General features: G+C 52.7%; 1 protein-coding gene across 1 annotated transcript; it reads right to left on the bottom strand.

Moving 5' to 3' along the window:
* Positions 1–1,299: 1,299 nt before the first annotated feature.
* LOC136651967 (zinc finger protein 398-like) lies at positions 1,300–12,671 on the bottom strand. Its single transcript, XM_066628746.1, has 5 exons — positions 12,567–12,671; positions 8,107–8,481; positions 7,083–7,209; positions 6,655–6,771; positions 1,300–4,051 (listed from the first exon to the last, which is right to left on the bottom strand). The coding sequence occupies exons 1-5, from the start codon at positions 12,594–12,596 to the stop codon at positions 3,147–3,149; spliced, it is 1,554 nt and encodes a 517-aa protein (XP_066484843.1). The 5' UTR covers positions 12,597–12,671; the 3' UTR covers positions 1,300–3,146.
* Positions 12,672–13,027: the final 356 nt, after the last annotated feature.

Here is a 13,027-nt window from a genome sequence, read left to right as displayed (position 1 = left end):
GCTGAAGCTCCGGCCCCGAACCGGGGCTGTGGCTGGGCGGGGAGGCGGGTGAGGCAGAGCCTCCCCGCGGGGGCCCTGCCAGCTGAGGCAGAGCTTTCCCGCCGGGCCGCCGCCTGAGGCGCATCAGCAGTGCCTTTCCATGCAACAGACCGCCCAGGCAGGCTGGCGGGCGACGAGACCGAGGCCGACCGCACACAGCAGAGGGTCTGCCTGGCTAGGCTGTCCATCACACTCCACCAGGAGTGGCTGCACTGCTAGAGGCAGGCGGGCGTGTCAGGAGAGGCCCAGGCAAGGCTTTGCCCCAGGACCGCAGCAGCCTGACCCGGCACTGCCAGGACCACTCAGTGAGCTGCATGCTTGACACAGAACTGATAGCTGGATCTGGGCCACTCTGGGCTGGTGTTTCAGCACCCTGTGGGGATAGCAGAAACCCCACTACACGTTGTTCATTTAGTGAGGCCTTTCCACCAAAGAGCCGCATCCCTTGGTTCAGATCTCCTTGTCAGGCCTCAGTCCAGTTCAGGAACAAGTAGTGGCCTCTAGCAGCACAAACCTAAGCATGTCTACTCAAAGCAAGCCCCAACAAGTTCAAGGGGACTTAGTTGCAGGTACACATGTACAGGGTGACAGCGCAAGGCAAGTTTTGGATACCAAAGAAGGAATGGTATCCCCTGGTCTGGCTGGACAGATGAGCTGCAGCACCCTTTCTGGCTGTTCTCTGAACAGACCAAACCTCCTTTCTGGGGCCAGACCTTTGCAAGGCCCCCTTCCTGTTCTACATCATTGCACTTGATGTCTCAGAGAAGTGGATCTGGTACAGCATCTCCCCCCCCCCCCACACACACACACACTTAACCCATTTTTGCCCAGCCCAAAGGTGCACACATTTGATCCCTGTTGCGTATATGCAGCATTGGGCAGAAATGGCTTAAGCAGGAAACAAAACATCTCCTTGTCTGGCCTTCAAAGGGCCCCCACCGTTTCCTCTTATAATTGAACGAGGACACTGCTGAGGCATTCGGAAAGTACCAGGCAGAGAAGTTCCCACAAAAGAGCTGTTCATGCCAAGATGAGCTCAGCCTCTGTTGGGGGTGCCCAACCCACAACCGTCCCTGCATCCTGTTTTTCATAACAGAACTTAAAGTGGCAGCAATCTGGGCTGATGCATAAAGATGAGACTAGTGACTAAGCCAGCCTAAGAAAGCAAAAACTTTTTGCCAAGCTAACCCACATGGTGTGCCCAAAAGAAGGGAGTTCAGCTATGTTGTAAATCAGACACATTCACACACATCTGTATAATTTATTCTGCTTCTGCAAGGCACAGCGACAGATCAGTGCCGGGCACTGGAACCCCAACCCACAGAAATCTAGTGCACTTGGGATGGCACCAGGCACCTCTTCAAGTCTTTCTTCGTGGCCCTGAGGGCAAGAACCATGGAAACAGAGGTTCTCTGGGTACAAACTTCTGCAGTATGCTTGTGTGGGGAGATTAGAGTATCCAAGGCTCTGCCTCTACCACTTGACGTGGGCCTATACTGAAAAGCATGAACATCAAATCAGTCAGAACTACTTAAGCCAGAACTCATGTCTGCCTCAGGCAGAATCAGGGGCTCTGGTGATGTGAGCCTACTTCCACACTACGCCTGCCTATTCACAATTCTTTTCAAGATCTCACAGTTACGTATAAAAGCAGTGCACTCCCAGATTCAGGCAGCAAGGCAAAGGCTGCAAGCCCCATTCAAGGTGCGAAACCAAAGGGCGAGGCACAACAAGGCAGAAGGTACTATTAGTCCAACATCAGCAGCTTCCATGTTAGACTACCGAACGTCTTCCATGTGGGGCTGCCCTTAAGAAGCATTTGGAAAATCCAGTGACTCTAGTGTTGTCTTGATGGACCTACTGGGAGCACTTTCTGGGGGTTCCTTCTGTTACTATCAGCCTCCTATTTGTTGCCAGGTTCATCAAAGTGCTGGTTCTCACCTTGAAAGCCCTAAATGGCCTGGGACATGGCACCCACCTTCTCGCATATGTTCCCTCTCCTGCACTGCCAGCAACATCAGAGGTCCTGGGGCAGGTGGGACCAAAGGGCAGCCAGGGCCTTTCTGCTGTGGCACCAGTTGTGTGGAACTCTCTTCAGGGCCCCCTGCTCATCCTGCCCCAGCGGTATACTTCAACTGTCATAAGGTTCAGCCTGGCTTTCAGAGGTTGTTGGATTGCTCCTTCTTTGCTGAGACTCCTGTTAGAACTTTTCCCCTCGGTGCAGCTTTCAGGCCGCTGCAGTGGGCTCTTGTACAGGCCATTTTTTTTTACCTTTTGCCGTCTTGATTTTTTTTTTTGGGGGGGGGGGGTCCTTTCTGTTTAAGAACATAAGAGCGCCGCTGGATCTAGTCCAGCTTCCTGTATCTCACAGTGGCCCACCAAATGCCTGAGGGAGCTCACAAGACAGACACAACCTGTGGCCTGGTGCCCTCCCCTGCATCTGGCAATCTGAGGCAGCCTACCTCTAAAACCAGGAGCTTGCACATACCTACTATGACTTGTAACCCATAATGAACTTCTCCAGAAATTTGTCCAATCCCCTCTTAAAGGCATGCAGGCAAGATGCCTTTAAGAGGGGATTGGACAAATGTTTGTTTTTTAGTTTGTTAGACGGTTTGATTTTTTTTTAAAAGGTGTTAATTGTTCAAAGAGCTAAGACTTTCCTCTCACCTGTGAAGGCAAGCAACTTGTGCCTGGACTTCTGGGACACGGCCCTGGTACCCACTGAGGCAGAAGCTCTAACTCACCCTTGCACCAATCACTTACCCGAGAACTGGTCAAGCAAACACTGACAAAAGCGGACAAGCAGGGTGAAAACCCCTTAATAGTGAGTCAGCCAAAGGAACAGTAGGTCTGTATCCTTTTCTTGGCCTTACTAAAGTTCACGTAGATGATTCAGGAGTGGGGGCAACAAAGGGCAAGCCTTGAGGTCTCTTGGGTGTTGGTTTTCCCTGTGTACAAAAAGCTTGCAGGGTTCCAGACCACAAGGACTTGAGTCCAAGATGCGCACTGTCACAACTATTTCTGTAGCCAGCACAGTTATAGGTCTCTGTCCCAAGCCAGTGTTGCCTGGCAGAACGTTCACAGCAAAGGGTGGGGAACGTCTTCTAACCAAGGGGAGGCACATTTGCCTCTGCCCTCGATTTTGATCTGCTCTGCTGGCTGTGAAGGTGTTTCTGTGGTGGGCGGTTTTCTAACCAGGGTGTGTCACTCTCATGGAGGCGTTGATGTCCCACCAGGTGTTGCTTGCGGGTGAAGCTTTTCTCGCAAAGGGGGCACTGGTAGGGCCGCTCCCCAGTATGCAGCCGGCCATGAGTAGCAAGATGTTCTTTGCGTATGAAGGTTTTTCCACACTCACCGCAAGCATAAGGTCTCTCCCCAGTGTGAATCATTTGGTGCCGCAGGAAGTTTGAGTGGTGGTTGAAGCCCCGTCCACACTCCCCGCAGATGTAGGAGCCCACCTTCCCGCCTGCAGCATGCGTCCGCTGATGGAGGCGCAAGTTGATTTTCAGCCGGAAACTCTTTTTACACTCCACACACGTGTGTGGACGCTCTCCTGAATGCCATAAGCGGTGTTTGCTGAGGCTCGCCTGGTGAGGGAAGCACCGTCCGCACTCAGGACAGGTATAAACCTTGGCCCCTACCTGAAAGTTTGATGTGGAGCTTCCTTGGGGCTCAGGAGAGGCTTGGGGGTGCATTCGCTGGTGCAAGGCATACTGCTCCTCATACAGGAAGCTTTTTCCACATTCGGGGCACACAAACGGAGCCTCCCCAGGCAGAGCCTCCTCCTGGACAATAATGGTGGTAAAGTCTCCAAAGTCCCTTTCCTGCGCCAATGGCTCCTCCAGACCCTCTGCGATGCTGACTGCCTGCCCATCAACTACGCATGCCAGGCCCTGCTCGGGGAACTGGAATGCGGCCTGCTCCCACACCTCTGGCAATGCGCTGCAGAGTCCTCGGTCTCCACTGCCCGTCTCTTCCCCAGGATGTGCCTGAGCAAGGAGTCCAGCATCTGCAGGGGGACCAGAATGGAGGTGAAATGGATTTGGGAAGGCCTTTCTCAAGGACATTCCCTTAACCTGCATGTGTTTGGCAAGCAAGCAAAGCATTTAGGTCACATTCACCGTATTTGTAAGCTGCTCAGAGGGCTTTTGAGTCAAGTGACAGGACATTACATTTATTATAAACAGCAGCAGCAGCACGAACACCCAATTATGAGGGGTAGTGATGTAGACAAACAGAATGAGAAATAGTGATTTGGCCAACTAAGAGTCTCGATCACATTACAATATAATTGCCTTAACATTTAGATAAGACTTAGGGCCCAATCCTATCCAACTTTCCAGTGCTGATGCAGCTGTGCCAATGGAGTGCACACTGGATCCTGCAGTGGGGAGAGGAAGTCATCAGGACCTCCTCAAAGTAAGGGAACATTGCATTGCTGATGCAGCCGCAATTCAATGTTGGATAGGATTGGACCCTGTATCTTGATATTTGAAATGATGTTGTCCAGTGCTATAATAAACATCTTCACCTGGGACCCAAATCACCCTCCAACTACAACTCTGTTCAAAAGGTCTTCCTCTCTTCTGGGCAATTCCTTGTACACAACAGATACACAAGTTAACATTTCAAAGCAGGCGTTACTATAACTTCTCGTCCTCTGTGGAGTGATTGGTAAGATGCAGGGGCAAATCAGGGTTGTGGTTGCACACTGCTGACATTCCAATTATTGTTTATTTATTAAATTTATATTCTGCCTTTCTCCCGAAGGGCACCCAAGGCAGCATTCCAAGTACTTGGTGTTCAAGTAGATTGCTGTCTAATCAATGCTGAGGTGTCCAGGCTGAGAACCATGATCACAAATAGGTCATTGTGGAGTTGTGCAGACCCAGGCTGGATACAAGCAAGCTAGGAGGTTACTCCAGCAGGATCTGGAACCCAGGGAGGGTTGAAATAGGCTGTTGGCAGTTGGGTAATGTCACCCCTTCTGAAAAAGCTTTTGGGGCTGACAGCGGCCATATGCTGTTTCTCCCACAGCTATGGAGCCTCCCACACTGCTGAAAGTTCTGAAGGGGGGAGGGCCTGCCTCCCCAGGTCATGCTAATGCAGGCCTCTGAGGCACCATTGCTAAGGTGATGCCTTCTGAGGAGATTCTCGCACCCAGTTCTCTCTGCCTTCAGCAGTGCTGGCTGAAGGGGGATCTGGTATCCCCACCTACCCACTAATGGCCCACTGGGCACTGTCCTGGACTGAGGTCCCAGAGGTCAGTCCAGCTGGGAGGACCCCATGATAGACACTGACCTTTGGTCAATACTATTCAGTGCCAGGTCTTGGGACCCACTTTCTGACAGTTGGGGGTGCAAGATGAACAAGAAGCTGTTGTCCTGCATCCCTCTGCCTGGCTAGTGGCCAGTGTTTTTGGACCCCCCTCCTCGCCGAAGAAGCCAGAATGGCGGAGGCCAGACTGGCAGCCGCAAGGGGCTGCATCTTCTGGGCAGCAGACCATGGAATTTCCTCCTGGCTGCATGGAGCACTTGCCTTCTGAATTCTGGTGCAGGGCACCCTGCTCCTCGTACAGGAAGCTTTTTCCACATTCAGGGCACACAAAGGGAGCCTCCCTGGGCAGAGCCTCCTCTGCCTTCCTGGTAGCCCCCCTGCAAGGGGCAAAATTCTCTCTTTCACTGGGCTCTCTTCCTGTGTTGGTTTCTTTAAGAGTTGTTTGTTTTTTGAGGTAACTAATGTTCTTATTGCTACTGCTACTGTGACATTATTCCATGTTTTACTTTACGGCATTATATTTTTACGACTTGTGTTTTGAGCTCTTGACCTTAATATATTTTAAGTTGTCTTGTATGCCACCTTAAGTGCCCCACTTATTGGGGGAAAAGGTGGGATAGAAAATTTTTAAATAAGTAACTAAGGAAGCCTCAAAGCCCTCTAGGGAAGATTGGTCAGCTGCAAGAAAATGCTGCAGAGATGAGGCTGGAAGAATCAAGATAGAACTGAATTTCCAACCTCAGAACCAGACTCATCTATGGTCAATTCATCCCAGGCTGTTGTCTGCACAAGTGTCCCTTTCTTCTGCATCCCACCTAACAGAGAGGTCAGTGTCCTGTTGGGCAAAGGAGACCGGGTCACTCATGAGCGAGGAGGATTCTGAGCACTGGAGAGGAGAGGAGGCCCTGGGTGCAGCTCAGTTCCCAGTCAGGTGCACAAAATTGGTCAGTACATGGAAAAAACCGGTCACAGCCTACAGCTATGTTTTTTTGAGAGAGATTCCAAAGACTCTTTTATTGTAGTCATCAGATGTCTTTCTTGTGGTTGTGCAAATGCCTGAGAAGCTCCAGTCAGAAAGCCACATAATTCTAGACAAAATCTCCAACCCTGAGCCAAGAAGATCCAAATTCCATACAAAAACCAGTGTTCATCTGCTAGAAACGCTCATGGAATGGTGCACACTTGACACCATGCATGTAACTGTGTGTGCTTAGACACTGCTGACATTTTAAGCTGAAGAAGAACGGAACAGATTTCTCCCCGTGAGAAAAAAGGTTCTCCTGCCCAGCCTATGTGAACTGGGGTATTTGTGAATCACCATGCCCCATTACTTGCCTGTGCCAGTGTTCCCGGGGGCCTCTTCTCCTTTCTCAAAATGGCCCTGAGCCTCGATGCATGGCTCCTCCCCACGTTCAATCCTGGACAACAGGTCAGGCTTGGCGATGGCATAATCTGGGGTGGGAGAAAAGTGAAAGGCCCAGGAATCACACGTTGTGAGGCAGGTGGCATCCTAAGAGTCTGGGCATTGATGTTCTTTGAAAGGGAGGTTCTTACACACCTGGTTCCAGAGGAAAGCCAGGCAGCATGTAAGGTAAGGAAAGCAATGCTCTGAGGGAGCTGGCAGCTGGCTCCTCAGCAGGATTCACCCCACTCCGACTCCCCTACGACTGAACCCCTTCGGAGACCCTGAGCCTTTGGCATGTGTGTGCACACCCACAAATACACACACACACACTCTTTAGACCGCCTGTAGTGCTCTTTACCCAGCGAGACCAGCGACTCGTAGTTCCCCTTCATTACGTTCTTGTAGAGCTCCTTCTGCCACTCGTCCAGGGCATCCCACTCCTGCTCAGAGAAGTACACTGAGACTTCATCGAAGGTCACAGGTACCTGGAAAGGCAGAGGATAAGAGACCATCACCCTCCTGTAGAATTGTCAGGACAAAGCATCATGCTGGAAATAGCAGCTGAGCCGTTCAAGAGGGCCAGCTGCGATGCAGTGCAGAGAGCTGGGTTTGGCCCTGGGAGAAGACCTCAGCTCAGCCATGCTGTGCCTGCCAGTCCAACACCAAAAGCTTTTTACAAGTGCCCCAGGCACTTCAGTGCAAGTTCAGAACAGATTAAAGAAAGCCTCACTTCACACATGGAGATTTAACCTATGGAACTCACAGCCACTGGCTTAGCCTCAGATCTTTTGGAGGATTAGACACATTTAAGAACATAAGAACAGCCCCACTGGATCAGGCCAAAGGCCCATCTAGTCCAGTTTCCTGTATCTCACAGCGGCCCACCAAATGCCCCAGGAAGCACACCAGATCACAAGAAGACCTGCAAGGCCTCCTGGGAATTGTAGTTTAAGAACATAAGAACAGCCCCACTGGAGCAGGCCATAGGCCCATCTAGTCCAGCTTCCTGTATCTCACAGAGGCCCACCAAATGCCCCAGGGAGCACACCTGATAACAAGAGACCTGCATCCTGGTGCCCTCCCTTGCATCTGACAGAGCCCATTTCTAAAATCAGGAGGTTGCACATATACACCTTGGCTTGTAACCCATAATGGATTTTTCCTCCAGAAACTTGTCCAATCCCCTTTTAAAGGCATCAGGCAGGTCTACTAACAGCTACTGCCATGACTAGAAGGCACCTCCATTCAAAAAAAAAAAAAAAGCTCCTGAGGACAGGGAGCCGTAGCACTCGCCACCTGGCAAGCAATGACCTTTGGATATGGAAAAGCCCTCTGGTACCCAATATTGGTGAGGCTCTGCCTCTTATCCCAGGATGACTCACCTTGGGGATTTCTCCTCGGGAGCCTGGGGGAAGCCGGAGGATCCAGAAGTTCCGATTCTTCAGCAGGTTCTCCATGTTCTCCAGCCTCCTCTGGAGCTGACCATAGGCCTGGATCAGGGTCCCCAAGGCATCCAGGTGACCCCCAAACTCCATTATGGCCCTCTCTGTCCCAGAGAGCTTCTTTTCAGCCAGTCCCGTCCTCTGCTCCAAGGTGAGCAATCGCCCAGCATGGAGGTCCACCTTCCTCTCCACAGCTTGCATGGCAGCCACCACAGTCCAAAGGGAAATCTCTGTAGCCTGCCGGTGGGGCTCCTCCACATCACTCTGCTTGGGGTGGAAACTGGACTGCAGGGACGCCACATCCCATTCCAGACCCTGTGGGCAAGGACAGAAAGTGGGAGGTGGCATCAAGACCCAGCAAATCATTATGTCAACACTTCACTCAACCAGTTGCCACTCATGGCATGAAGGAGGATGGGGGCCTCCCCTTGCACAGTCTCCCCTTTGCAGAATTTTGGCATGTGGGAGACCAGACCAACCCCCTCTCTTTATCAGTTTCATCAGCAGCTTGTGGCTGGATTCTGCTGACTGTCCGCTTGATTTTTAGCGCTGCTTGTAGGCATTGCAGTTTCATCGATGATGGTTTGACAGATGGCTTTCAACACCAACATGACGTTGGCGAGACAAATATTCCATTCTAGTCAGTGCAATCCCACTGCCACACCCAGAGCAGGCTGAACTGCAAATGCAGAGAACCACTTGCTAGGAATTTCTCCTGCACCTGCACTAGTCCCAGCACAATGAAGGGGAACCCCACACACCTGGTGGGGCCCTACTGCACACAAATTCCCAACAGAGTATCTGAGACAACGTTGCATTTGCCCCATTTCTCACTGGTGTCACTGGGGACAGAGAACCAAGTCCTTTGTCTGACCCAGGCTAGGGGGTGGCAGCACGAGGGTGTCATGAATATGTACATGTTAGGCCTAGGTTGGCATGTGAAGCCTGAACCAAAATAAGACAGTGTAACTGAGAAGTTGCTAGCAGTTCCCAGCTGCAAGAATGCGAGTAAATAAACAAAAGGATTGTTGTCTCTCCTTTGCTGGCCAGAAAGGACAGATAACAAGAATTACAACCCATTGGAATGTAGCACCTTTGCAGACAGAAAGGCGCCTTATCAAGCTGATGAAGTGCAACTGTGGATCTCCAGTTGGGAGGGGTAAGAACTAGGAGGAGTGACCAGCCAGGCCAAGTTCCAGAAGGTTCTGTTCCTCTAAGGGTCTGATTGGACAGACTAAATAATAATAATAATAATAATAATAATAATTACAGGTATTTATATACCGCCTTTCTTGGTCGTCAGATTTCTCCTCAGACTTTATTCAAGGCGGTTTACAAAGGCAGGCTGTTCTAAATCCCCATAGGAATTTTTACAATTGAAGAAAGGTTCTCTCTTTCAAGAACCACAACATTTCAGATGGGTCTTTCTGATCTGGTATCACATTCTGGCCTCCAGTTTCCTCCCATGCAAGCTGACAAGCAGTTCCTTCATCTCTCACATGGAGGGCAGCCAAGACGTTTCTTCGCTCACACCAAAGAGCAGGTGGAATGGCTCGGCTTCTCACCATTCACTGTGTCGGTGGTATGTATGAAGTATGAAGTCACCTCAGTACTATTAGCATAAGAAGTATAATAATGAGTGCCCAGGGGGTGTGTGGGTTCCTGCTTGGACAGAGTTTTGGGTGCAACATCCTGCACGCATGTGAGCTCCATTGTCCAACATGGGCACCTGGCCTCAAAGGTAGCCCTGGAGCTAAGAGATCTACAAGAGAAACTGACCCAGGTGAGAGATAGGTATTAATAGAGATAGCCAGCTAGCTTTATTATTTTATTGCTGATATGTTTCCTAGATGTTTATGCCTCTAGCATTTGCTGCCTTACTATAACCTTATGTACTTAATAAACTAAAATATCTTTTAGTAAGTTGTTTCATTGTCTGTGGGGGACAAAGGTTCAGAATCCTGCCTAGCCGTTCAGCAAGCTACCAAGTGCTCATTGAGGTCTAGTAACTTGAGGGCTGAAGCTTTAATTGAAGAAAGAGCTCAGTGCCTGCAAGGGATAGAATTAAGCCTAGAGGGTCTCAGTGTCCCTGGACTGAGACACTGGCACATACAGGGCGGTGGCAGTACTACTGAGCAGAGGGGCCTTGAGGGCTTTAGGGTTCGAGAACCAAGAACTCTGAGCACCCCAAACCCCCCTTATGTTTGCGACAGAGGGCAGCACAACCCTTCCAGAACTCGCTTCTGGGGGATTGAAGAATGATCCCTTCCCTCACAGATTTTTCATGAGGGCTAAAAACATTTTATTATGGGGAGCATTTGCTTGCAGGTTTCGGGTTGGGCCTCACCGAAGAGGCTTTGCAACCAGATAAAAGATCAGATGAAAGAGAAAGAGAGATGCCATCGGAACAAGAGAGGCTGGCGCTGCATAGCAGAAGGGCATGGAAGGAGAGGGAATCAGTGTTGGGGCAACAGCAGACGGGACTGGCCCAAGGAGCGCCACCCCCAGAGCCAAGAGAGCTGATAGGTTTCAGGGTTGTTTCCCACATTCCAGGCAGCACACTACACCATCAAGTAGGGAGTGTGGCAGCAGCAGAGCAGGTGTGCCCTTCTGGGGTGCCTCCCATCAGCCTCGGGCCATGGCTCTCTGTCTCCTCTGTATCCAAAGCTGGCCTCTTTCCCCCAGCCACCCCCCTGGATCCACCACTTCCTCTGTGGTGATTCTCCCCCCATCTCCACTGCCTTTTCCTCACTTGCCTACTGTGAGGCTCAGTAAGGGGCAACAACTAGCCGCCATCAAAGGTGTTCTCTTCAGGTCGAACTCCCTTCTAGCATGACTTGAACATTTAAAGGAGCTCTCGGAAGGAGATTTGGGGGGGGGGCCACCTTAAAAGGTGGGACCCAAAACTGGACCTAGGATTCCAAGCAAGATCCAAGGAGTGCAGAGCGGAGTGGAGCTGTGACTCCTCATGCTCTTTAGCCCAGGGGTGTCAAACCCATACAGTAGGCCAAGTAGCATTTGCAGTGCCTGCTGAAGGCTGGAAGTGATATTATTAAGCAGGAACAGGCTCTGGGAGAGCCCAGTTCTCATGAGGAGTGGAAAAAGAGGTGTAACAGAAGACTGTAGAAAAAGAAAAAGAGGACTGTAACAGACCCACGGGCCTTATGTTTGACACCCCCCGCCAGACTGCACCTCTGCTAAGGCAGACCAGCAATGCATTTGCTGTTTTTGCAGCCGCATCACACCACTGGATCATGTCCAACTTGTGGCCCTCCAAGACCCTGAGGTCACATGTGCTGCTGCCAATCTTGTACTTGTGCTTCTGTTTTTATTACACCTGGGTGCAGGACTTTGTCTTCACCTCCATGGCACCTCACTGGCATGGGGTCAAGGGCTGAGCGCGTCAGCTGCTTCCATCACACTCTATCTTGCTGAGCTCTTTTTCCTTCCACCTGCCAAATGGTTCTGTGCAGCTGGAAAGCTTGCATATTAATACCCCAGTAGAAGCGGACATGATCAAAAGCTCCTTCCCTCTTGCCCATTTTAACAGCCCCCTAGAGCAAGCCAGTTGCGCCACTTTCCAGAAGAGGAGCCAAGTTGGAGCAGCAACACCCTGTTTCAGGCTTGCCACTGTAAGGGCAACTTTGCCACTCTGGACAACTCTGCAGTGTTAGTGCAGCCACGCCCCCCTGAGGTTGGGGGGCAGTCAGGGAGGCCTTCTGAAGGTGAGGGAATGTTTGTTCCCATTGTGGCTGCAGTGGTCTGGAAAGCTGGGATAGGACTGGGCCCTAAGTTGTGAAGTGTGTGCAACACACACTTGTCCATCAGCACCTCAGGGCGCCCTCAGTCACAAAGGGGCTGCTGGCAACACAGACGCACTGGCGTCCTCCTGTCACCCCACTCTGCAGAAACCCAATTCTGAAGTCAGTCTCAATTATCTGGGGGTGCACTTGAGTCTCACCCACCTCCTTCTCTCCTTCCCAGAGCTGGGGGCCCGCCTGCCCCCCATCAGGTGGGTCCTCGGGTCACTGCTAGAAATCAAGCAGGGGCTCCGCAGAAACCTGAGCACAGAGCTCAGCCCTGCCCAGGATGGCAACTCTCCGCCCGGCACAGCCGCACAGCGACACCGCCCCACCGGCAGTCAAGCCTAGCGGGCACTTTGCGCCTGGCCCCCTGAGAGCCCAGGCATGGGGAGTGCGGGCGGGGGGGGGGGAGGTGTGCAGGGAGGAGCTGCACAGTCCCCAGCCAGGGCTGCTCCTGACCCGCCAGGTGCGTGCCTCTGAGCTCGTGCAGAGTGCGGCCCCGCCCCCAGTCGTCAGCGCAGCCAGAAGGGGCAGGTCCCGACTTCCAGAGCGCCTCCCGCCCCGGGAATTCACCCCGAGGGCCCGCGGCCTCCCCACCTGAGCGCCGGAGCCCCACTCGGCAGCCATCGCGGTCTCGGCTCGCAGCCGGTAGCAGGAGAAGCAGCACCCGCGGCAGAGCCCGGAGCGGATCGGCGCCAGGAAGGCGGCGGCGGGCAGAAGGAAGAGGAGGAGCCGCGCACCCGCAGCAGGCTCCGCACGGCGCCGGCGCCTCTCGCCCGGGCGCGGCCGGACGGAGGCGCTCTGCACGCGCTCAGAGGCGCAGCCCCTCCGCAGGCGTGTCGTGACGGGCCGGCCTCCCAGTCCGGCGGCCTTCCGCGAAGCTCAGGCGGGGCGGTCCGGGGGCGTCGCCGGAGGGCCGAGCAATCGGGCTTGCGGGGAGCCCCGCGGCGTCCCCGCGGCCCCCTTCGGAGCCGCTCCGGGCGGCTCGCCCTCCCCCAATGCGGCCTGCGGGGGGTCCCAGGAAGCCCGCCAGCCAGGGCCGGGCTGAGCGCGGACTC

This window comes from Tiliqua scincoides, chromosome 5 (genome assembly GCF_035046505.1).
Source record: "Tiliqua scincoides isolate rTilSci1 chromosome 5, rTilSci1.hap2, whole genome shotgun sequence".
NCBI lineage: Eukaryota > Metazoa > Chordata > Lepidosauria > Squamata > Scincidae > Tiliqua > Tiliqua scincoides.
The sequence above is the reverse complement of the archived record's forward strand: the minus strand, read 5'-3'. Positions and strand labels throughout refer to the sequence as shown.